Below are 26829 nucleotides of genomic sequence, written 5' to 3'. Positions count from 1 at the left end.
TTCTAACTTGTGAAATTACACCTGCTGTTGTAAGGTAAGCCATGTAATATAAATGTTACACTGATGTTACCCTTGTATATAAAAGTTTTGTTTTTATTGTTGTTGATAGTGTTTATTTTGTTAATTTATCGTAGTCATAGAATGTTACAGCTAGCCACAGTTAGCTTAGTAGATTCGTTAGCATGTCAATTGCTTTTACTGTAATTTCCAGTGAGGGCAATTATTTGACAAATAATTTAAAAATACAGTTAAGTAAATGTGTGTAGGTCAAGGGTGTAGATTTCAGTGGTAAGTATTTGTACTTCGTTAATGTACTTAAGTAAATTGTTATGTATTTATACTTTACTTAAGCAAAAATAATAGTGCATACTTTTACTCCATTACATGTTGTAGCTATTATCTGTACTTTCTACTCCACTACATTTCTACAGTGTTTGTAGTTACTTTGATGAACACAGTGCTGGACTGATGTGAGGTCAGACTCTGCATGGAGGTGGTGTCACGCTGCCAGCTGTGTTTCTTTAATAATAATCAGGAATACTTACACAGTAAAAATGGTGAATGCCTGTTTTTTTTTAGCAGCCTCTCTGTTCACTTGATGCCCACAGCCTGTCTCATGACTCACAGACCTGTTCATAGCTGCTTCTGGACTAAAAATGTAAATTAACTACACATTGTCCATTTTAATTATAAGATGATTTCTTTGTTTATTTTAGCCTGTTCAGATATCCTTTGCAATGGAAATCAATAGTATATATTGCATGAGTACTTTTAGTATTTAATACTTTAAGTACATTTAAAAGTAAGTACTTAAAACCTTTACTTAAGTAGGATTGTTGATGTAGCACTTCTACTTTTTTTACGTTTTTATCTTATTGCATGTTAATTGTTATATGTTCTTTATATGCACCAATCACTAAGGCAAATTCCTAGTAATGTGAACCCCCTTCACTTACATGGCAATAAACATGATTCTGATTCTGATTCTGATTCTTTTACTTAAGTACGGTATATATTTTGCTGGGTAATTGTACTTTTACTCAAGTACCAAGCTTCAGTACTTCCTCCACCACCGGTAGATTTGCTTTTGACATTGGTGGGGACCTAAGATTCATACCAAATTTAACCCTTCCTGCACCCAATGAGAATCTGTTATTTTTTAGGAGGGGACCAAAGACGGCGAGATCCCAAATGGGCATTTGGTATGCCTTGTCTCCTTTTAATCTGTTTATTTGGGAGAATTTGGGAGTTCGAAACCTCAAAAGTTAAATTTAATTGGACCACATGTACACAAGATGAGAACTCCTAAAAAGAAAGACGCACTTTTTTCTGTATGTATGTTTTATTGTAATCCATAGGTCATACTTACAAAGATAAAGGCATGCACACATGAATGAGCCCCAATCTAACCTCAGTCCAGTATGAATCCAAAAACCAAAATGTGTCATGCATGATATAGACTGTTTGTAAACCTCTACATTTTCTTACTTTATTAATTGCCAAGAAGAACACAGAAAAACGTGAAATTAACAAATGTTAATGTGATTCATAGCAGATGGGTCAATGCGTTCATTTATCCAACATCACTCATGTCTTTTTTTCCCCTTTCTCCTGCCAAATAGAGGTTTATGACACCATACAAACATCAAAACTTAGTTCGCACATTTCCCTTCTTTCCGACCCCACACATAAATTGACACATTACAGATACTCCCAATGAAAATCTGCCTTTAAATAATGTGCGTCACTGCTTGTGTTTGGTATATTTCTTTACACACTACATGTCCCTATTAAAGCTAGAACCAAAACATGGCTGGCATGCATCTGAGCTGCATCTTTCAAACATAACAGGGTGACGGGGTGATGATTTTTTTTCTATGGAAACAAGCTGCAAACCTGCACACAGCAAGCCACACCACAGACCAGTACACCCCACTTCTCCACCCCAGCCCACCATTTTCAATCTGCCCTGGCTGCTGACCTCAATAGGTGAGAGAAGAGGGTCACTAGTGGTGGCAGATGTCTGCAAAGTCTTTTATTGCACAGTTTTTTCATTGTTACTTCTCTTGCTCAACAACCTTCGCATCGTTCATGTACTTGTCAATCAGGTGTAGGGGCACTCCACGTTGCATGAGTTCAAAGAAGGTGAAGCCTCCTAAGGGGCAAGAGGAAAAACTGATATTATAATATTGCTGGTGGGAATACAGGTACATGTGGAGAGAGAGAGGAAAAGAGAGTAGAGGATAGAAGAGCAATAGGTTGAGTAAAATAACAAAATTGAAAAAGAAAGCCCTCAACGAGTGAAAAGAGGCAAGAAATGGAGTCAGAATGCTTTGTGCACAGCTCCATGCTATATACTAATAGTCTGTGTTTTAGCAGATGGTGTACAACACCAGCTAGCAGCTTTGTGAGGGAAGTATTTCTTTTTGCAAATGAGACTATACAAAAGTTGGCTTGATGTATATTTTATTACCAAAAAGTGAATGCAAGCATTTTAGTGGAAATCCATGTACTCTCCATGGTTTGTCCATACATCCAGTAGCAAAAAAAATTCTCACTAAAAAGCTGTTTAAAGGTGAATAAAAATGAAGCTAAGAAGCTTTTGATTCTGTTAAACCAACAAGAAACAGAACAGACTAGAAGGTAACAGCTGCGGCTCTATGGTTTCTGTGGCGTCATTCTCAGCCTTACATTCCCAGTGTATGGCTGTACTGAGGCACAGGCACTTGGAGTTAAGTGCCTTCAAACAACTTTTATTCTTTAGATGTATTATCTAGGTACCATAAATGAGTTCATACAGTTTTGTACAATTCAATTTCTAGTGAAAAAGTTTGTAAATTATTAAAGGGGATGAGATCACAGTCACCTGATAGCACCAAATTTCATAGCAGGTAGTAGTATACATATTCTGGGAACATGATAATTTTTAATCCAACTTTGTACTGATTTCTAAGATGGCAAAAATAGCCAGAAAATCTAGACCTAGACTAGACCAGTTACGAGGATACATCAACCACTAATACCATTGTTTAGTTTTGTACCAAACCATTTATGAGATATATCCAAGTACATTTGAATAAATTAGACCTGCTACACGGCATCAGATAGATACAGTATGTCCTCTGAGGATCATGAATACTGTGATCCAAAATTTTTTGAGATATTCTAGTGTAACTATAACTCATGTTATCTTGCTGAATACTGATTAAATTAAACAGCTAGACAGCAAGACGAATTCTCTTTGTGATTGTTTTCTGGTGCAAAAAGTGTCAACACGCTCATGCACTTTGGAACAAGGGGCACAGCTTACAAGCAAAGAAAGCTGATATAATCCAGACTGCAACAAGCAAAGGGCTGCAAGAGATACTTGCTGTCTCTTTGTTTATGCATACACAACTCAGGAATCAGGTCCAAACACATGAATATATATTTTATCTGTAATGTTGTTGAACAGCAACTCAATCTCCACAGATGATGCTCTGGTTCAGCTCAGGTTAGAACATTTCCAAAAGCTTTTACTCACCTTACCTCCAGCAAAGGTTACATGAGTCTTTGAATTCACATAATTTAACAATAATTTCTTAATATATTGAAGGTCAACCAGCTAAGAGAAACCATGTAGTGACCAGGCACAAGCTGTCATGCAAATTTGACCCATTCTTTCTCTGGGTGCTCCTTTGATGGGGCAGAACAGCTGCTACAGTCTTACTGACTGAGATAAGCAAGGTTACACAGGCTGAAAGATGCATAATGAATGACATAAGCTTCATATGCCAAAACCATATGAAAGCTTACCTTATATATGAGAACATACATTCACAATTCTTGAGTTTGGACTGGGGGAGAGAGAAGAGAAGAGGGGTTAACCAAATGTTTACATGGAGTTATATGTGTGCACCAGGGAATACTGTTGAGGTATTACTGATCTCTTTACATGAGGAGTTACTGTGTGGCATAAAACAACACTAGGATAATAGTTTTAGATGGAGACATGAAATAATACAGAACAGAAGAATATCACAGGTCTATATGTTATGCCTACATATGTGCGACTGGTGACAGACTGGTGTGTGTTGAGGTGGTGTGCTGTGATGATGGGAACAGGATGACTGGATGACTGTGTGAGAACACAAAGGAAAACAGTCCTGCGTGTCGTGGTGATGGGAAAATGTCACCAGATATGATGTCAACGGCACACACATGATCGGATTATTAATACATCATTATCTGAATCTACTTTAAAATGGTGTCCAGGAACCTGTTGCACCAGCTGTTCATATTTTCAAACATAATTACTAAGTTACATGCATATGCATATTTTGAGTAATTTGAGTTTGAAGTCAGAAACTTTTGTTGTATTTCTCATTTTGGTTATTGAAAAGTGGCTAACTAGGATAAAGAAGACGTCCACTTTTCTACCTAAGGCCACAATCTGAGTGGTGCAACCCAAACAGGAATTAGTAGTTACTAGAATTTAAAGACTTGACACATGGACTTAATACCAAATTTACGAATAGCTGGTGCAAACCAGTTCAGATACTTACATGTCCACCGCCTATATCGTCCATTGGGTAGACTGTACACAGTTTAAGCACTGTGGTACCCTAGTGGCGTTGGTTTCCCAAAGTCTCCTTAATTCTTGACACTCATGAGAGTGATGAAAGTAATCATATGTGTGTCACTGTTATGGCTGAAAGGCCATATGTTGTAATAAAAATTCACATTTGGGAAACCAGGTGTCCAGGGAGATACACAGAGATCACCTTCCATGTCCTTACTGACCTTTGACCTCTAGCTTGCAGTCCACTTGAGCCTCTCCCAAATCATTGATGGCCTTGCAAGTGTACACACCACCATCATAAGGACTGGGCTTTCTGATCTCCAAAGTACAGACTCCTTGGTTGCTAAACATACGGTAGCGTGGGTCATCAAGGATGATTATCTTATTCTTCATCCAGATGACTTTGGGCTGCAGGCAGACACAGAAGAATCATTATGTTAGTCCAGCCTCAGGCACTTAACCCTTTGGTTTTTATTGAAATAAGCTTTTTCTTAAAGAATCATTCTAGTTTATTATTACAGCTTATATATCGTTTATATGTGATAGTACTTGTGGACTCAAGTGCTCCCCAAAATTTCAAAACACACGCTTGTATTTTATCTCAAAAAGCATTATCAAGAATGAAGCCTAAGAATGAGGTCTTAACTGGCCCAGCAGTTAGGTCGTAAACATGGTGGTTTTGCCAGAATATGTAAACAGATTTATTGATAAAACACATCGATCTTTACCAGCTTAAACTCCATTTTGCAAACAGGGGCCCTGTTCAAAGCCGGCATTAGCATGAGTCTGTGATGATCTGATCATAGGTGTTCCTTATATGTATATGGCTTCATTCTTTCAGTAGTGATTACACAAATGTGCCACATAAAGGACAGTGTGTGAGTATTATTCATGCACAATGTCATATTCGTCTTTTTTTCAGTGTCTGAGTGATTTGGTTTGCAGGGAACGTGCTAAGGAGTGGACTAGCCTGAATTGTTGATGTCTTTATCTCTGAATTTCTCCCATGTTTGTCTATGGACATGCTAATGCCAGGAGTGAACCGGTGTACTTCACCCAAGACACACGAAGTCTAGATACATAGCACTTATATCTGTGATTCTGCAACATACCCTTGGGTTGGCACGGACACTACAGTTCAGTGTAGTATTGTACCCAGCGATGGCAAAGGTGTTGATTAGTGGCTGTGTGAACTTCGGCGCCTCCTTAAAGTCATGGTCACTGTACTCTGGATTTTTCATCTGCAAACCTGTGGGGGTAAGTGTAAAGGAATGGGGTCGTGCATGATACTGGCACTGAGCGGTATCATGTGGGAAATTCCCTGTGTGATGAGGGAAAGACAAGTATTTTTTTGTTTATCATCGGCTGGTACTGAGACACTGTGTTTAAGGGCCTGTCAGTCATAACCTGAACCCTGTGAGATTTTAAAGTGAGGCTGTGAATCAGGCTCACTTTAGGGTGGAAAACATCACTGACAGTACCTTTCAGATAACAGCTGCGAGAAAAGTTTAGTTGGTAAATAAAACAACATCTTTACAGAGTTTTAATGTTAAACAACAGTGTGATTTGTTCCAAAGTCATAGCTTTGGAAGCATTTTCCCCCATTAGAAATGAAATGCATTTGCACAGGTGAGCACACTTATTCCTCAGATCTCACCCCTCCATACACACTTACAAACACACAGTCAGTTTTACCCTCTTTAACGATGAGAGCACTCTTTTTGGTTTGGGTGGCGGTTTCACTCAGACCACACATATTCTCTGAGAAGACCCTGAAGTAGTACTCATTCCCAACCACCAGTTCTGTGACTGTGATACAGGTGCGATGGTAGTGCTCAAGGCATGTGTACCATTCCTGGAAAGCAGAGAGAACCACATGCTGTCATAATTTGTTTTGCATGTTTTTTATTAGCAATTTTAGGATAGTATACATCTATCCTGTACCATTGTCTTCTTGTCTGCTTTTTGTATAGTGTAGCCTGTTATTGGGGCATTCCCGTTATCTTTTGGAGGGGTCCAAACCAGAGCTACATTTCCTCCCCAGACATCTTCAATAGTCACACACTGAGGAGGTCCAGGTAGATCTACAAATTGGAGAAAAATAAATCAATTACAGCAATTTATTTTTATCATGTCCGATTGAGAATAATCATGTCACTCACCTACGATCTGTATGTCAATAATAGCAGTGTCCACATGGTTTTCAACTTGCACTGTCATGTCATACTTCCCAGAGTGGCTTCGCTCTGCTTTACGGATGAAAATGATGCTGTCACAGTCTGTGTTACGGATGCTCACATGGGATGGCTCAATGGGCTTGCCCTCTTTCAACCAGGTGACCTTTGGCCGGGGTTTGCCCTACAAAGACACAGAGCAGTATGGCTGAAATATCGCGTTTATATGTGTAACATTAATATAAATGGGAGCATAGCTGGGAAATTTACCAAAAATGGTACCACAAGGTTGACTGTCTCTCCAACTTTACGAGTGTATGTCTGCTTTAAGTGTCGCGGGACACGGATCTTGGGTGGTTCTAAAGAAGATAAGGGTAAAAGATTATTGTTCATGTCAAATAGTAATCTTTGTTTCCAGTTCTAAACAAGACTTCTCACCAATAACCTCTTTGACCAGAATAGAGTGTTGCAGAGTCCTTGGGGCGCTGGCTCCGGCTGCATTGATGGCTTTAACCCGGACTAATATTTTACTTCCTGGTGTCAGCCCAGTGATGGTGTACTTGGTTTTTTCTGTCAGCTCCTTGTTGGACACAGTCCAGTCATTAGCTGTAACGGGGGAAAATCATCTTTAAAAAAAATGATTGTTTATTTCAAATCTACACCATCCCCAAATACCTGTGGTCATGGTGAACTTACAGAGCAGCAGTGTGTTCAGTGGAAATGACCACAGTAATTGTGTGTAGCTCCTTCGTAAAGATGGAGGAAGTTGACTTACTTCCTTCTATGCTGTATTCCACTAAGTATCCATCCAGCCCTGCAGCTCCAATTGTTTCAGGAGGACGCCATTTTACGGTCACTGTTGTGTCTGTGACATCATCCACAACCAGCATGGTGGGCTCACTGGTCACAGCTGAAAACATTAGAAAAGTCACAGCTTGAATTTCCCATGTGCTCCAGCAATGGATGTGAACACGATCAACACGAAAACATCCATTTAGGCAAATCATGGACATGTGAGCATGGTGCCTCTCTCTCAGGCTGGCATGCTATCAGTCTCCCTGTCAGATCTCATTAGTTTCTTCTCTTGCTGGCTATTCTTGTATTCTGAATCACATTGAACCCTCTGACAGACCTGATCTCCTAATCCGCACATGATTTGGCAGCCATTATAAAGACATATTTAATATCCTCTAAAGCTCTTGCATGTCCAATGGAGGTCACAGTCAGAATGCTTGGGATGGTGGGTGTGTGGGGGAACAGCTGTGTTGCTGGGGTACCAAGGGCAGATCAGATGCCGACTCTTTTGCCTTCATTATTATGAGACTTCTATAAAATAAAATTAAAGTGTTATGTAGGGGTGTTAATTTTTTTTCTGGATAGATTCTTGATAGCCACAGGTAGGTCATAGGTTAAGGTTTATGCCTTTAAGGGGGAGACACTCTGGGTACTCACCAAGGGGAGTAAATGCTTTGGATGGTTCACTGGGCTTAGACACACCGATCGCATTGACTGCAAAGATCCGCACTTCATACGGCACTCCTTCAATCATCTTCTTGGGTTCAAACAAAGTTTCTTTAATCAGGTCGAAGTTCAGTCTCATCCATCTGGAGCTCTGTTTCTTTTTCCTCTCAATAAAATAGCCTTTAGAAGCGGTCGGAAAGTTGGTTAATTAAGTCTGACGCATTTAGAACTTTGGTAATGAGTCTGGTAGAATATTTACCTAATATTGGCGAACCTCCATCATATTTTGGTGGATCCCATGTCATAGAACACCAATCACCACCCACCACTGGGACCAAGGGAGCATCAGGAGGGTCAGGAATGTCTGAAGCCAGCAAACAGTGCGATTGTTGATTTAAGAAACAGATTAAAGCATCTCCGTTTTATATTTGTTGTTTGAAGTTCCCTTACCGACAACTTTGATTTTAACACTGGCTGTGGCTTCACCAGCTTCATTCTGCAGGACTATCTTGTAGTTCCCTGAGTCATCTCGTTCTGTGACCTCAATTGTCAGGCTTGTCTGGTCACCATAGGTTTCAGCTCGGACACGGTGGCCTGACTCAAGAATCACCTAAAAAACAGACAAAAGAGATATGTCAGAGCAGTAGGTTATCCACCGAATGAAGTTGGTTCAGTTCTCCACCTCTTCACGCATCAAAGTGTCCTTGGGGAAAAAAAGTGTGGAGAATCTGATGCAGACATTGACCAATGTCAACAAAGTGTGAACAAAGTAAAGCATATTATTCAGCTATACTTTGTTTTCAAGAAGCTCACCCTTTCTCCCTTCATCCACACCACTCTTGGAGCTGGTTCTCCACTGATAGGAATCTCCAGTCGAAGTTTGTTTCCTGCCACGACTGTAACAGTATTGTCTGGGAAGTTCAAGCTGTCCAAGTGTACCCTTGGAGGGTCTGTAGAAAAACACATTAGCTGTGTATGGAAAGATAAAACATCTGTATCACTCCATTATACCGTTTATGTACCAATGATGTGGATTTTGGCAGACAGGCTCTGTGAGTATCCCTCAGGCACGAAAGTATAATCTCCTGCATCATGGAGGGAGCTGCTCTCAATTTCAATTCGGTGAACCCTTAAAAATATGTTAGTTAGCTGTGTTGTGAAATTGGTTGTGTCTGAATTGAGTTCTATAGAGGCTGACATACTTATTCCTGTGAATGATGTTGATGCGATCATTGGGCTGGACCAGCTGACCATTCCTGTACCAACGACCTGGGACATTGCCGGGGTATATCTCACAGTGCAGCTTGATGGGCTGACCCAGCATCACTGTTATATCCTGCAGGTCCTGGTACACCTTTAGTGGTTTCACTAATTAAATATACAGATAGACAATAGAAATAAATGGAACTGAAAAATATGCGAGTGATTGAAATATGAAAAAAAAAAAAAAACTACATACAGTCAACTTGAACATGGGCTTCAGATGTGCCACCAGTGGCCATGACGGAATATGTGCCAGTGTCATCTCTGGTGGCATCGTCAATCACCAAGTAGTGTTTGGTTCCCTCACACTTGACTCGGTATCTTGAACGCACTCCTGTTGGAACCTCAACGCCATTCTTCATCCTGAAAGAGCATTTTATAAAATACACACAGTGGTGGTGGTATCATTGTTCTGTGTGCAATATGTTAGCTTTACACCTTTAAAAACATTAATTATAGTCTTACCATTTGACTTGGGCACCTTCCTCTGACACCTCACATTCCAGCTCAATCCTCTCATTTACCGTGGTCTTCACAGGCTCAATACCTTTAACTATCTTAATAGGTAATTCTGAAAGGCAAGAAGAGAATAAGGACTAATTCGATATTTGTTTGAATAATTTTTACATGTCATTTAAAAAATTAGAGTCAAATCAGAAACATACCTTTGACGAATAGCTCGGTGGTGCATTTTTCATCCCCGGCAGCAACAGCGTATGCTGCATCATCATTCATGGTGCAGTTATTGATGATCATAATTCTTTGTGTGCCCTTATGCTCAAAAATATACCTAAATATGAAGTCCATTGGTTACATCACTGGTCACCAAAACACAACACCTAATTATAATTATACAATTATATACTAGTCAAATAGTGCTCCACATGGAACTAAAGAAAATATTGTTAAAATCAAATGGACAATAGTGTTTGCATATAATCAGCATGCTTCAAAAGTGAAACCACACACAGAGGCGGCAGGCTCACACTGAATCTGTAACATGGTGAAGGGGGAACCGACTAGACGGATGGACTTACTTCCTTTGACTTAACGTCAGCAGCAGAGCCAGAATGGAGCCAGGGCAGAGGAAGTGTACAGGAAGTAATTATGGCGGACAGGAAGGAGCACCATGATATGACAGACAGACAGACAGACAGACAAAGACAGAGAGACATCATGCCTGGATGGGTGGAGCATGTGTTTGGCAACGGTGTTAACAACAAAGAAGAGGAGAAAGACAATTTACAATAAAAGTCTTCAGCCCTGGAGACCAAACCAGAAAACAGCAATATCCTCCCAGATGGCTTTAACTTCAGACGGTCTTGTACAGATATTCAGCTATTTAGAATTAACTTAATCACTCCAGATGTCTGGTATCGCTATTTCAGTCTGCTAATATTTATTTTATAAGCAAAGAACAGGTTTAAAATTGAACTTATTTCAACCATAATGTTGGAGCTCCCATTACACTTTAGGTAGCTATGCAAAACCCAGATCTTTGCATAAACCAAAAAACAAAAGGTTTTGGTAATTTAACCTAGCCAGGAACTTTTGATTCATAAACTTAACCAGATTGCGACTGCAAACAGTAAATGCCAAAGCAATGTTCTGACATTTTTGCATCAGAGTCCCTAAAGAAAAGGTTAAGAATTATTACCACTGTCTGTATTAACTCTTCTATCTTTATGCTACTCTGCCTTAAACAAACCATCACATGTGTCACTTCTGAAGCCAGTGGCAGTCAAACTACTGTTACTAATGTTGTCCAACAAATAAATGTCAGAACACTTTTCAATCTAGTTTTAGCTCTGCTTTGTTCTCCACCAATACTTAAGAAATATTTGTCTCTTTAGCAGCTAAAGTTCATGTCATTGCTTATGCATTACATACAATCATCAATAATTGTATGTGCAGTATATGCATGTAAGCTAAATTGATTTGACAGATGTTTAATCTGTCCCAAAGCCAGACTTGGTTAAAGACCTGTGAAGGAGGTACCACTTTTTCCTGTGCTGAGAAGGACATATACATCAGTTAAGACAATAGTTGACATCATACACTACATTTACACCCAAATGTAGCTCTGGGGCATTTACTGTGCTGTGTAGAACCCGATTAGAGCCACATTAGAGTCGAGAGAATGTTACTTATTCACTGGCCGTCAGTTGGCAATGGTTCACAGTGTCACAGAGTGTATGTCTGTGTGCCATATGAATTGCCTTCTGTGTGAAATAAAACATGTGAACCATTGTACTTTCAACTAAGACGGTATGAAAACATAAGCACTGTCACAGATAAAATGCATTTTTTAAAAAATAAAATGCCTTTTATTTGTGTGAACCCAAAAAAGACACAGAATTAAAACATCAGGAAAGTTTTATTACGTACTTGGGAGTTGGCCTGATTTCCTGTCCATTCTTGTACCACTTCAGCTCAACTGTAGGGTCAGCCAGGTCAACCACTAAGCGGATCTTTCCACCTTTATCCACCTGATATGCTGGCTCCAGCTTCTTTGAAAAAGCTTTGAGAAAAAACAGAGTAGCGATCAATAACAGTTAGGATTCCTTATACACCAGTTGTGTATTGCCACTGACGTACCTTCACTTTTCTTCTCCTCTTTAGGAATCTTTTTCATCCTCTTGAGCAGACCCCTCAGATCTGTGATGCCATACATAAAGGCAATCTTCTCATATTCATCTGGTCGTGCCTTCTTCAGGATCTCCCACACATCCACCTCTGGAGTGTCATCCTGCTGTTTGGGCTCCCTAATGGTGCCGGATACGTGGGAATGAGGTGAGGACAGAGGTCATATGCTTGTGTTTGCAACGTGTCCTGAGGAACCACTCATGAACCTCGAGTATAAGGCCTGTAGAAACTTTACAGTCTCCATTTATTTAACTAGGACAATGTCTTCCTTGGTTCTTGTGCTGCCATATAAGCTATTACCCTGCAGAACGTTCCTCAGGACATGTCACACAAAGGGATGGGCAGGGTGAGCTGTCTGCCTGTGTGTTGACTGTCACATGTTAGCAATAACACAGTAGCATCAGTACAAAACAAGTTGTGGATGGTTACTGAGTGTGGGTAGGTGTAAAATGCCCAGATTATTATATTATTATAGTTGAAGCTACAGTGCAGAACTTTTGTCTCCCCTTTCTGGCAGTGAGTGCGATTACGTGTGTGTGTGTGTGTGTGGGTGTGTGTGTGTGTGTGTGTCGTATGCTAGTACTCTTTTGATTGACCTGGGACTGTCCAGAGCTAAGCTAAAATGTGTCTTCAACTTTGCCCAGTGTTTTAATCAAGGTTGTGTTTTTTTAGGCATTATCTTAGAGTACTCAGAGGGATGGTCTAGGTTTGAGGAGACCTTTTATATCTACCAGTTGCAGCTGATCTTGAAAATGGACATTAAATAAATAAATAAATTAAAATAGCAGCATGCACTAAGGGAAGAAGGGAAAATGATAAATGGGGCATACTAAAGAGGAATTTAGGTTTGGGTTCCTTTACAGGATTAATAGAATAGAATAGAATATACTTTAATAATCCCTCTGGGAAGGTCCCTGAGGGAAATTCATGTAAACACACAGGAGCAGTCACAGGTTATTTTTTTGTGCACAATAACATGTGGATGTGTCATGCAGGTAGTTAGGTAAAACCTGCAAAAAAGGATTTTTTTTCTGTTTATAAACTGGCCCATCCCTTTGATAGTTGTTGGTTTGAGTGATCACTTCAGAGACACTGTTAGATGATGGAAATGTCTGCACGGTGATGTTAGATTTTGGGTTAATAAACACGTTGCCCTGGACATTAGTTTAAATAAAGAACATTCAATCAGCCCTTTCTTTCAGAGACATTTTCCAAATGTCTGAAAGGTTGGAGGTGAATAGCGTAAAAAATATTATTCCATTCTTTGCTTGTGTTTCTCATCTGTTTATTTTCAGGCAATTGTAAAAAAGGCCAAAATAAACACGGTATTGTATTTGCTGTATATTTCTAAATAAATAAATGACAATGTAGTGATAACACTATTTTACAGCATCATTTCTCCATGGCCCACCAGCACATCATTAATGATCCAAAATGGTGTTTGTTGCCTCATAACGGTGCTGCCTTGCTTCACAGCACCTCCTCGAAGTGTTGCACGATGATGCAAGGCCCATTTTCATCATCACTGATTGCTGTCTGAGCAGTTAGGAATGCTGCCTTCAAATGAAGTGTTACCATACTACAGTAGGCCAACACTCTTGCTCGTCCAATTCCTAGAACTACATGTCATGCTGGGACTCTACAGGATTACAGTACTCACCCGCAGTAAGGTCTAATCGTTTTAAAACCTACGGTTTTCTTTCTACTAACCTTTGATTTCTGAATATGTAGGGGAGAAAAGAGACAAGCCCAAAATAAATGTATAATTTTGGAGTGAACAGTGTCACCGACTAGGTCTGTTTGTACTCACACTTATACGCTGAACTATATCTCAAATATGCATCATGTTGACTATTGCGAGGTACCAAACTAGCTTTGCTATAGTGCAGAGGTTTTCAAATTGTGACACACCTCCCATATGGACCAATTTTATACTCTCATGAAGGTGCATTTTCACACAGTTTCTGTAAAACAGGGAGACATGGAGGCTGCCCCTGTTTTGAAAAAACTGTTCTTGTTGGTTGGCTTAAATGGCCTGATCAGGCAGCATTCACCACTCTTTATCATCCCTGTCAGTGCAGTGTTGTTGGTGAAGGAGGAACACTGACATAAAAATGTCATCAAATCACATGTCCTCTTCCACCATGTTACCCTGCCATGTTTTCATGTTGAGGGGACAAATCCAAAACAGGGTCTAGAGAGCACATTTAGCATCATAAGCTTTTACATCATAAAAATCTCCTGCATGCTTTGGAAGGGAGGTGTTTGCAATCTAAATTCAAACCACTAGTGGTGCCACTAGATTCGCAAGCAAGTCCTTTAATGTTCCTTTTTTAATATTTTGGTATAAAATTGGTTAATTTTGTGCCAGACTTTGAAAACCCCTGGTATAGCTTTATAGATCATCTTAAGAACTGGTATTTGCCACATACAGTAGCCTAACACAAATCAAATTTACAAAGGATGTGATGTGAAAGGGAGAAAAAAAGAAGCACATCCAAAAAGAAAGACAAAAACAGGGCTTAAAAGTATTGGACAAAAAAAAAGGACAAAATCCACTCCAATAGGGATGTGATTCTCACCTATGTTTAAGGAGACCACTAAAGTCAAGCTCCCCTGCATCTTCTTGTCCTTCACTGCTGTTGTTATCAAGGAGAGATTAATGAAGATTTAATCAGAGCTGAAAGAGACGGTACAGGCACTAGAAAACAATGCTAAAAGAGCAACACAAAGCAAAGGCCCTGATGTCAATCGATGCATTAGCTTCAAGCTAACTCACGATTGGTGCTTACACAGAAACCTTTTTTTTGTCTTTTCCAAGATAAAAGCTTGAACTGAGGTGGTTTGTGTAAAAACACATCATCTCAAGAGCGGTCCCAGGCAAAATTGCCACAATGTTGAAGCAACCTCATTGAACAGCAACATTGTGATGATGCAATGGAACTGGGATGCTTTGTATTGCTTTCCGGGCACATTGTTTGGAGGGAGACTTAAAATGCAAGAGTTGGCCTTTTGATTACACATTGATTCATAATTACCTTGAAGAAAGGTTAATGACATCACTACAAACCATCTTGTCACACTTACATGTCACATGTTACAATGTTCACTGCTGTGCATTATCCTTGTTGGATCAGGGGTATTTGTAATAACTTATTTTCTCTGAAATAAATACCTTGACCTGTTCTGCTGAAGAGGAAAAATAGAATTTCAGAATTTTGCATCAAGCTCATTTCTTTACCTTCTTTTGAAAGCTGATCGAATATCAATATTCTGTGAGCCTTGTTCAGCTTCTGGAAAAAACACAGTTCAGTGCCTCTGAATTTCTTTTAATTGTTGAATATGATTTATGTCAATGTCCATGTTCACGTGACAAACCTTTAATTTCCAAATCAAAGGAGCAGCTGTCAAACTTGTCCTTATAGGTGACCTCGCACCTGTAATTTCCAGCATAGTTGTCTTTGGCCTTGATGATGTGCATCTCAAATGTGTGGATCTGCCAAAAAGGTGATGCATCAGAATTTGTGTAAGAGCATCATAATGAAGGCCCTAAGGGACTGTGGGGGTTAGGGTGGAGTACCTTTGTGAATCGGTCAAAGGTCTCCTTCAGCTGAAGGTGCTTTCCTGTCTTGCTGGCCAGATCCATCCATTTCCCTTTGAACCACTTGATAGTGGGTTTGCGGAGAAGATCTTTGGCCTCCACCTTGGCTACAAAGGTTATGTCACCACCTTTGGATGCAAAAGTATAGCTTGTAAACATGTTTGTTTATGCTGTAAAGGTAGACACTTTAAGATGGAGGTCTATGGGAATTGATTCTGTTTTGAACCAGCCCCCAGAGGCCTTTTTGACCACACAGGCCTCATCTATGAGCCCTGGAGGTTCCTGTTTACTTCCAACAATCTGTTTAGGTATTGCCAGTGCCCTCTACTATATAATATACTTGTACTATTAAATAAATCTGGGTTATTTATCCTCACTTATTCCATGGATGTGGAAAGAATAGTTTTACACTTTTGTTTAAAAACCCATTTTGTCACTTGACCTAATCACAAGTTATCTCAGATATACCAGACATTTTGGTTCTCACAATCTTGTTACTACTCAGAGGTCTTTCTAGTTTTCCACTTTGACTCCTCTTTGTTGTTTCATCACTCACCCACAGACACACTGCCACTCTGGGGTCTCTCAATCAGCAGCGTGGACAGCGGTGGTGTGTCGATGGGCTTGTCCAGATCTTCCGGGGCCTGACCCTCTCCCAGAGACCACACTGGTCAGTGAGGACAAACACATACATGACACAGAACTCACCCTTGCTGCCATGTTAAAGTGATACAGTGAGGAGCTCTGACACCCAACTTTTTCTTCTCATCTGTAAGTTTTTTTTTTGTCTTACCAGAGTTACAAAGACAGACAGACCCCTTACAACAATCACACCTCATACAGCAGCAGAATTTCAGCTCTTTGCAACATGGAAAGCATGAAACAGACAATGTGACACATAGAGTAAGCAGCAGCTAAGTGTCTAAATATCTCTTCTGGATGCTGCTGATGTCTTCTTTGTGATCCCAGAGGTCTGAGGGTTGTTATCCGAATGCAAATGAAAAGATCTGTTTATCAAATCTCCATCATGTCCGACATAAGTGAGGATGACACGAGCACTGACATTCAAGAAAACAACATTTTTCATGTTGCACTCCGGAGAACTGTAAGATAGCCTGCTAAAAATAAATGAGTGAGTCTATCTTTCTTTTGGACTACCATGTTGTTACCTGAGTCTTTTCTCCCCATGGCTGCCACAGGGACGCTATCATCTAAACAAAGACAAAGAGAAATTTACAGCATATTATAAGAAATAATACTGTAAAATCTACTGAGGCAAGCACACACTTGTAGAAACAAGCAAGCAATTAAGAGCAAGCAGTGATTGGAGGAATTCTGAATCAAAAAATGCTTTCAAACTGTATATTTAGCACATATTGTCGTTTGAAAGTCAAAAATCAGAATTCAAATATAAAGAATAAACGACCGTTTTTGTGTTAAATAACCAGACCTTAAAAAGAGAGGAAAACAACCTCAGTACATGGATACATGTGTATTAATAAGTTAGCAGGGACGGTTTAAACATCTTGACTTCATTCTGTAGAAAAGCTAACTCCCACACACAACCTAGTACCTAGAAATAAACACGTTCCCCTGCATTCAGTCAGTGGGTCATTCTGATTCAAGCTACGAGTTCGGTCAGAGGGACTAAAACTAAAAGGTGCTAGGATTTAACAGAGGGATCTTACTAGGCAGGTCAATTGAGAGTTTCTTGATTGAATTGGTCTCCTCTGTGGAAAAAACACAGTTATCATTGAAATAGATCCAAAAAACACAACTACTTCAGATGGTTCGTGTCTATAACAAACGTGGGTTTGACTAGTCTGGGGACATTTTTCATTTAAAATGTTTGGAAAGGACGACTGTTTCCTTTGGGAAGATCTGAATTTAACACTTAAGGGCTTTTTTAACAACTAAATGTTATAGTTTAATTAAAATAAAGTGTGCATATTTATTAAAATGCATATATGCCATCAGCATACATGTATTTATTTGGTCTGTTGAATATATACATGTGAAATACTGGCATCACATCCATCCTTATTTGAGTTAAATAAATAAAGGTTTGATGTGATTATAACAATTCTGTTGTGGCATTTTGCATGTAAACCACACATTTTGCACATGTATGTCTGTCAGTGCACAGACATACATTTGGATATTTACAGATTTGACACATACATATGGAAAAAATTACCAGTTGGGTATCTGCCAGGGCCTTTTTTTGGTTACTAAACAACTTTAAGCATGGACCTGTAAAGCTAAAATGCACATTACACACCAGTAAACCAAGCACCTTATGAATCGAATATGTTTAAAATTGTGCCATGTTTTTAACCATTTTAAATCGAGTGCTTCAAAGGATTTGAAGAAGTATGGACATCAGACTGTTTTGGGTACCAACCTGCTGGAGGTGTTGGGGATGGGGTAGTGGTTGCAGCATTATCATCATCTGCAATAAAGGTGTCATTGACAAATAGTCCCACTTATCAAAAAGCTCCAAGTCCATCACGGGCAGGCCAACAGGACACAAAACCGGCAGGCCAGTCAAGGCCATCGACCACATGCGAGATAAAAATCCATCGTGACATGCAGCGTTTGGACACAAAGTCAAAATATTGACTGGTGAGTTGGCTTGTGCCCTATAGAATGCTAGTTGCTGTATATAAGAGATGAAACAGCATATGGGAGGTGGATCATGGTTTTGCGCCCATTGCAGCCTCAATCGGCCATGATAAAAGCTCAAGCACTCTTGTCAAAGCATAAAAGTATTTAAAAAAAATAATAACAGCCTTAAAGCAGCACATATTTGCAAAGAAATGCAAATATCTTTAAAGAATTTCATTCATATCTTATCTCTTCCTTGAGATGCCAGCTTGTCAGTGCTACATTTAGGCTAAGTAAAGTGTGTATATTTTTGTTGTTGTTGTCTTTTGAGATTAACCAATTTTAGGACTCACCTTGCAAACAAATTACATCGCCTTCACTTTGCCATCCATGGACTTAATAAATACTCTATAGATTAGTCAATTTTTATTTCCCAAAACTCAAAAGCATGAAGTCTTCATGTGCAAATATATATTTTTATTTGCTTTGAAATCTGCATGCAGTTGAAGCCAAGGTTTGACCCAGAGCACTGTTTAAAAGGCAAATATGTGAATGCATGGCTTCAATCGGTCTTTATTGAAGTCCATAGCATTCTTCTTCTGTTGGCTTTCTTGTGAGTTTTGCCATGCCGCTGAGCGACAGTAGTGCGCAGTGCTGCTGATTATTTTCAGCAGCATTTAATTTTAAGAACAAGAGGGGTGGAACATGCACTTAAACTGAGAGAGAGACATGGGATTGATTCATGTTTAGAAGTATACTTACCAGGTGGTGGGGGAGAGCAAGCGCCCTCTTCCTTTACAGTAGTGTTAGCAGACTCTGCTTGCTCTTTCACCCCTACCACACCAGGCTGTGGTTGATTTGAGCCGTTCTCGGTGGGACTGGGCTCCTGGGCCACCACAGCCTGTATTGGCTCAGGCTCTGTGGCCTCTGGTTTCTCCCCATCAGTCTCTACGGGCTCTTTCCCCTCTGCTACCGCCTCTGTACAGCAGACAAAGCGCCAGGCTGGAGCAGCAAGCATCGAGCACAAACACCGGCAGCCTTACGAGACAGTGCTTGCTTAACTGAGATGTGTATAAATAGCTAATGACCAAATAGACACAATGCCAGCTGGTTTGAATTGAAATGTAAATTCCACCAGGACTTAGAGTTTAAATGCCCTGCATCTTTGCAAGCATGTTAGTATGCTAACGTTTGACATTTAAATAAAAGAGAATAAATTGGGAATAATCTTATTTGCAAAAATAGATCACTACATCTGTCAGTTAGCAAATACTTAACATGCTGATATTTACATATATAATATTGACTTTTTTTTCACCCGTCAGCGTCATACTGTTCGTTAATTACCTCTATGGTGTATCATTATAAACAAACGTACATGCAGGTAACATGACCGCTCAAACATAATCTCATCGTGATACAGCTAAGAAGGAAGAGTTGTACCTCAATTCAAGGTCCAGTCAAGCATTTATCTGGTCAACGCATATCTATACTCAAAGCGATCGTGGAGACAGGGATAAACTAACCCAGGAGCCATATATGATCTGATTTCTTACGAATTTAAGTACTGATATTAGAGTCAGTAAACCCCAGCTTCCACAATCCCTCTGTGTAGAGAGGTGAAGTTCTATTTCTTCCAATTAGACATTTGGTCAGCTCACCATGAGGAGTAGAACTTCACCTCCACACCTCAAATTTGATTATTCAATCTATCACACAGGCACAGCACTAGTAAGTAATAGCATCATGTGTCACAGAAAGTGCATGTAGAGCATAGCAGGCATATAGGTGTATAGCGAGTGGAGTGGCTTACCTATAACCTACTCTAGCTAAAATAATTCACCTTTTGTTGAGCATTTAGACCTCCACAAGAAAAGTGCAGTTTCAGGCTTCTCAGAGTGATTTCAGTTAAACAAAAAGTGACAGCACACACACCAAACACACACACGTGATGTGAGTGCGATGTGCAAAGAGAGTGACACATTCTGGGGGAAAAAATGAAGTGGGACGTCAAGGTTTACCCACCTGGTGGTGGAGAGACCTCCAGGGAAATCTCAGGTAGGGGTGGCGCACCGTTACTGTCTGGGGCAACACTTTCTGAACATGTAACAAATATAGTGGTGGATGGAACAGCTGCTTTTAATATGTACAAAGCTTCAGCATCTGCTCTCAGTCTCACACACACACCAAAACACAAAGACAAACAAAAATCCACCCTCCTCAACCACAAACAATCACTTCATCACTTTCCCACAGATTCAGATACGGTACATACATGACATACACAGGCATAATTAGGGCTATGACTCCTGGCTGACATTTTAATGTATACCCCAGTTACTACATTAGAGCATTTTGAGATAATACATGCTTGTGCTGTGAAGTAATGGGTTGAAACACAAGTTGTTGCCACAAGTATTTAACGTGCTAGCTTTGTTTCCTTTTCACTTGCGTACTCAGCATTTTTAGCATACCGGTACGTTTATTAATGCACTTCCATCATCAGGTAAATCAAGAGGCTGTATGCAAACGTCTGCAGGACCTCTGCATAGCCACCATTTTTTTGTGTCCACATGCACGTAAAAAACCAAAACAACTCTTTTCAGGTTGTGCTTTTTTGCCAGTAACACTTTAAAATCATGTGTCAGGAACATTTTTAGTTAAACCCCCAAAAGCTGAGCTCTCTCTCCCCCTTTGACCATGCTGGAGCCTCAAGATGCTGAAGCTCCAAGGTCAAACCCCAGCCCCGCACGCATGCCAACTACTTTTCCTCACGTGGGATGGTGTGGTCAGCTGAATCAACACAGAGGGATCAGCCGACTGGCGAGAGGAATGTCAGAGATGCTGACAGCTTGGTCGCCACCACAGATATCTCTGGAGCACAGCGGCACATCCATACTGCCGACTATTGGCTCCACATTTACACTCCTATGAGGCTGTGTTTGCACATTCACGCCAAGTTCTGGCCTGTCATCGTTGCGTTGCAAGTGAAGACATGTTCCGTTTTTACTCCATCTCAGTGCAAACATCGGCTATTGTTTGACAAAGCTATGTGCATCAGTTGGTTTGTGTCCTTCTACACCCGTACAGCTGCCTTTTTTTTGGTGATTGTATATGAGACAGTGAGACTGGAGATGCACTCACCCTCTGGCTGGCCATTCGGCACATCATCTGCAGAGAAAAAAAAACAAACAAACCTGTTTACTCTCAAAGATGACAGTAAGATATCTTTAATGCAATCACCACCAAATCTTTGTTTCCCTGTTTGATCACATTGACCCCATTTCATTGATTTCCAGGCACCACTAAGCCATATCATCGTCCTTATGTTAAGATACTATGTAGACTTTACAGATTATGACAGAGGCCTGCAGGAGACACCATTTGTTTGCCCTCTGCCTCGTCTAGACTTAGCAAACTAATGGCGAGGGTAAGCAGTGTCTAAAACATGGCGGAATATTTAAAACCTGTAACAGACCTTGGTCCAGAGTATCAGCAGATTAAAGCATCCATATACCCATTGGCATGCAATGACGGGGTTAAAAAACCAACCTCTTTTATTCAGTTATTAGTGGTTTAGTGGAGCACAGGGAGATGTCAGAGGCCATCTGGTACTGATGGGAGACTGCCTCCACAGTCAACACCACATGTAGCAGCAGCAAAGCACACAGTCGCTAACACTGTTGCCCTCTTCCCTGGCTTGTCTCAGATCGATTGTTGTACAGATAATGAAATCATTGACAGTTAAATTTGATCTGTGTTTACATTGCTATGTACGCCCCTGTGGCTGTGTATAGAGGTGCTCACACACACTTTCTCACATGACCACAGGGGTGGAGAATTTTGTTGCATATGGGGTAACCTACAACATGATCTTTTCCGAAACTCAGTCATGTAGCTTTATACCCAAACCTGACAACTAAAGGAGTGACAAAGTCTAACATGGACATGACGTCTCTCCACCCCCTGGTATGTTGTTCTTGAACTCATTGCCACTTGTCTTTTTTGTGGGTGGACATGTTAAATGAAATAGAGTTTTAAAGGAGACACAATCAGTCTGGCAATAGAAGATACAATTATTCTGATGCCCATGTCCCGAAGAATTCTTAAACTTTCTCAGCTCTTTGTTTTGCATCTTGAGTTTGAGAGAAACCTTTTCTCTCTACAAGCAGTGTCTCAGTTTCTCTCTGCCATCTGTTGGAAGGCAGTCTATGAATACATCACCTTAATTGCACATTCAATATGCCCACTGACTCTCCATCATTCTTAGTATGCATTTTCTTCCATGGTTCTATTTGTAATGATTCCCTGTTAGCATTCCCGGTCAAAATTAGCCACACAACCAGCTCACCTCAAAACAATGTATCGCTGGCCACTGGGCCACAATCCTGCAGGGTCACATCATGTAGCAAGGAATGAAACTCGCTCACTCTGTCTCATCACCGTCGAGATAATGAGAGTGGAGAAAGGTTTTGTTTTACCTCTGAGGACTCCCAGTGCAGCTGACAGGGCTGCAGGTATTTTCAGCTGTTGCTGCTGCTGGCGTGCAGACAGAAGGGCTCATGGAGAGCTCTGATGTGAGCCAGACCGCCGGCAGCTTCATTTCTCCTAATATAGACCTTTATTACTTTAATGAAGATGACAGTCTAATGAGACTGTCTACACTTGCTTTAGTGTTTTTTCTTTGTTTTTAGTAGGTGTGGTTTGATAACAACTACAATGAAGGCCACTTGAGGAGTCTGAAAGTAGATGATAGCTGTACTCGGGTGACAATTAGCTGTTGACAGGCTTTTCCTCCTCTGTGTTTTACTGTAGGTTTGATTTACGAGGTGGTTTTCTGTAACACAAAGCAGCAGCATCAGAGGACAGAGCCCGGGGAGAGTGATGGACCTTAGTGACAGTAAATATCATGAGGTGCAGACAAGAGCTTCAACACCACTGAAACCCAAATCTTTGTGGACACTACTGGAAGGGCTTTGAGCATGTCAAAGTTTTAATGGGGAGGTGCCTGACCTCTGAGTGATCCATCCTGATCGGAGAGATCGGCAGTGCGATGTCTGTTTTGGCGTGTGGCACAGCGGGTGAGAAGGGGTGGGGGTAGGGTGGCAGTGGAGGGAGATGCCAGGGAACAAGGGATGGGGATTAAAAGTGCACTCATTCTGAACTATTCCCGGGACAAGAATCCCGGTCCCAAGAGATCCGCGGACGACTCAGCCAGTCCGTCATCTCTGCTTCTGACTTTTTAAAGACTTGAGAGTGGGGTGTCTAAAACAACAGCTCTGGCCTCCTCCTCTTCAGCTGTTCAGACTCATTTAAAGAACAATACTTTTCCAGCCTTATTTATCTGATGCTCTTGGCTCTGCATCTATTTCTGGGAAGTGTTTGTAGCAGACAGGAATCTGCTGCACTCTATTTCACCACAGCTTTGTCTCTGAGGGGATCAGAGATGTTTATGGCAGTGGATGAACACCGCAGGGGCATCTGTGCTTTACACAAAGCCTGTACTGACCGTCACATCACTTCACACACAAGACTTACTCAACAGCAAATGGAAAGTAGGCTATGATTTTACCCAGAGGAATTGGGTTTTGGAGTTTGTAGTGAGTTGATTAACCCAGTTTTCATCATCCAAATTATCCAAAAAGGTGGACAGGAGTCACTAGATGACATGTGTCTAAAGGAGTGTGTCAATGTGTTAAGAGCTGCAAGGGACAGATCAGAGCCTTTCTGGAGGGTAATTGAATTATTAATAAAAACATTTTTTGGCTGTCAGCAGAATGCTTCCAAAGGCTAAATAGATGTTCCATTTTCTGTGCATGTTGTTTTGGTATGACTAGGTTCTAGCAGGCTCCCACAGAGCTCAGCTAATTGGTTGGGAGGTAACGCCAATATAATGACAGACAACCAGATTAAAAGGGAATGCTGACAGACATGATGGTACAGATGAGTGACATTATGGTTTGGAAGATAGATCTGGTGTGAGGCCGGAACAGGGGATGCTGTTTAACATGGACTTGAATTGTGGGCAGAGCAGAGGGGAGGGGTACGTCAGACTATTCCTGCATCTACAGCCAAGGTATTATGTAGCCTATCCTCTACCGTACAAATTGCATCATCCTTTACAGCACTCATCAACATTCCTCTGCTGGATCAATCAGAACAATCCAGGGCAACAATCCTACATACGTAAACCTCAAATCTTCTCCTGCACCAAGGATGGTAGAAACATGCATGCATCAGTAATACAACACCACTGTCAAAGTCACTTTGAGGATTCCTAACAAGCTGGCAGGCGAGCTGTAAAGTGATGGAGCTGACCGAATCTGCGCCCCTCAATCAAAAACACACAGTTAAAGCATAAAACGCATATTTGGACACTGCTGGTGTAGTTCGGACACCAAGACTGTTGCAATGCTATGATGCTTTTGGTTCTGGCAACATAAACAAGACTCTTACCTTTCTTTGTGGGCTCTGGCATCTTGAGCCGCCTCCCAAGTAAGCTTTCAATGAGTCAAAACGGTTCTTCAGATCGATGTGGTTGACTCTGAGGGAGCCCTCTCAGTCCAGGAGGGACAGATAGAGGATGATGATGATGATGATGATGATGATGTTGATAGCAAGACAAAACCTCTGGAACCCCTCACACCAGAGTGATGGGAGATAAGGAGGGCACTGGGTTTGGAAGCCTTAGTGGGGGAGGAGAGAAGGACCAGTGACAGATCCAAGAGGGACAGTCTTTTAGGCCTTATATAGAGGGGTGGCATGCTCCTCCTCTCTGTTGTGGACAGTGCAGCTCTGTCCTGCAACTGCTGTAGCATCACTGTCCCCTGTTAAAGTTAATAGTTAGTTAAATTAATTAGTTAAAGAGGTGTTCTTTTGGAGCTCACCAGATTTTTCCTTACTTACTTAAGGCCCAGATCTCATGCCATAGTCAGGTTTTACTCATTGACTTGCTCAAATTGTTGAAGAACACTTTAGTGCTAATATAAAAGAAACTTAGTTAATCCTGGTTTAGTGATTTCTATACTGTAACCCCACATTTCACAGTGATGGCATAGCCAATCATTTTCATGTTAACGTCATAATTTGTACAATAAAACACTAGAAATAAGCTGTAAACTTTTTTTGGCAAAGCCCATAAATACATAAATTAATATCTCAAATTTGCTATTTTCCAAGATCATTCCAACACATAAATCTTTACCAGAAACATGCAGTTTTTAATGGCTACATATCTGCATCATAAATAGCTTTGTGCTTTAGCTTTTTGGGAAAAAATACTTCAGCCATGAATATGTTGAAAAAAATTAAAGCTGCAGAATTATATATAATGTTGAAATCATTGCAATTAAAAGGACTGCATAGTATAGGCCTGTCTATTGTTTGTGGAAATTAGGTGAAGTTTGTAGCTTTCTTAGATATCAGCCTGTATTACCATGCTGAGGGTCGTCAGATATCAGGGGGTGGCATATAAAAGGGGAAGGTGTCGTCATTGTCACAGGTCTGAGGCTGATGTAATACTCTCCGACAATCCTGCGTTGTGCTGGGATGATGTACAGCATATTCAGAGAATCTGTGGATTTATTACAAAACAAAAAGTTTGAGATGACAAGCAGTGACTTGATGCCAGATGCCAGATATCAGTTTAATCCAGAGGGAATGCTGTCCAAGAACAGCAGACTTTCCGACCTGGCAAGTAAATACTGGGGGTGGGATGCCTGGGCAGTGGGTATAAGACCTATACTTAGAATGTCATCATAAACCTTGACATTTGACATGTGTATCTGACATGAAAAGAAGGGTTTTATTGTGAATTATGTCATTGAAGTGGTTGCTTTGGTCCTAATTAATCTTTTTAGCACATCAAACTCAGGTGATAAATCAGGTGAAGTCTTTGATACGGTTGTGAGATTAAACAACAACGCTGAAAGCGGCCGGCTTTACAAGCAACAAGCCCTGGAAGCTTCTACACGTGTACTGTACCGTACATCATCAACATGTTGATGGTCTCGTTTTGGAAGTGCACTTAAAAAATGTCATATTAATTCCTCAGACAAGCCAACAGGACAGTCAAGGCAAGGCACAGCTCTATTTTTGGGCCCTGGGTATTGTCTGTAAGCAGGAATGCAGCCTATATCCTACTGTCAGAAACTCATCATCGTTTAGACAGGACCATCTTTGAAATGAGTCAGAACGCTCTGTCTTCACGTCATTGGGAATCGTTTAATTAAGACACACACTCCTTCCCTAACTGAGTGTTTTCATAGCTGAGTTCGTGGCCTTTCTTGGTAGCAAACCCATTTATAACTGGGAGTGGGCTCCAGCAGTAAACACTGGGCTTAGGGAAGTATCATGTGGGTCCGCTACAAAGACCACAAAACCATTTGGTATTGCCTGGGTGACAGCCGGGAGTTCACATCACAGAGACAGTTTAGTTCACAGCACGCAAAGAGAATTGAAAAGAAAGAAGAAGGACTACACTGACACCATCTGGTCTGCTTTAAAAGTATTACACA

General features: G+C 40.7%; 1 protein-coding gene across 8 annotated transcripts; it reads right to left on the bottom strand.

Annotated features, from left to right (window-relative positions):
• Positions 1–1352: 1352 nt before the first annotated feature.
• Positions 1353–25020, bottom strand: mybpc1 (myosin binding protein C1). Of its 8 annotated transcripts, none has more exons than XM_028400654.1 (35): positions 24770–25020; positions 21458–21484; positions 20339–20410; positions 19076–19291; positions 18111–18158; positions 17395–17436; positions 16876–16917; positions 16263–16373; positions 15686–15834; positions 15484–15601; positions 15347–15395; positions 14688–14744; positions 13816–13824; positions 12058–12224; positions 11848–11980; positions 10497–10505; positions 10125–10249; positions 9925–10030; positions 9656–9822; positions 9399–9564; positions 9219–9325; positions 9010–9146; positions 8647–8806; positions 8456–8560; positions 8188–8376; positions 7511–7645; positions 7174–7341; positions 7006–7094; positions 6724–6919; positions 6506–6645; positions 6257–6416; positions 5674–5810; positions 4783–4969; positions 3796–3836; positions 1353–2155 (listed from the first exon to the last, which is right to left on the bottom strand). In XM_028400654.1, exons 1-34 carry the CDS (start codon positions 24789–24791, stop codon positions 3817–3819), a joined length of 3765 nt encoding a protein of 1254 aa, XP_028256455.1. In that variant the 5' UTR covers positions 24792–25020; the 3' UTR covers positions 1353–2155; positions 3796–3816. The 8 variants fall into 8 exon arrangements, with proteins under 8 accessions (XP_028256455.1, XP_028256462.1, XP_028256458.1 ...); XM_028400653.1 differs by having other exon boundaries at positions 1354–2155; positions 15347–15398; XM_028400661.1 differs by lacking the exon at positions 3796–3836 and having other exon boundaries at positions 15347–15398.
• Positions 25021–26829: the final 1809 nt, after the last annotated feature.

This window comes from Parambassis ranga, chromosome 2 (assembly GCF_900634625.1).
Source record: "Parambassis ranga chromosome 2, fParRan2.1, whole genome shotgun sequence".
In the NCBI taxonomy this organism is placed as follows: Eukaryota; Metazoa; Chordata; class Actinopteri; family Ambassidae; genus Parambassis; species Parambassis ranga.
This window is presented reverse-complemented; position numbering and strand designations above follow the sequence as displayed.

What these genes read in the sequence shown, in the direction of transcription:
- mybpc1 (XM_028400661.1), bottom strand. Translation starts at nt 24,791, where the DNA reads ATGCCAGAGCCCACAAAGAAAG. An exon ending in TCTGGTCAAAGAGGTTATTG is followed by an intron (nt 7,095 to 7,173) that starts GTGAGAAGTCTT and finishes TATCTTCTTTAG; the next exon opens with AACCACCCAAGATCCGTGTC. An exon ending in AAGCAGACAAGAAGACAATG is followed by an intron (nt 6,417 to 6,505) that starts GTACAGGATAGA and finishes TCTGCTTTCCAG; the next exon opens with GAATGGTACACATGCCTTGA.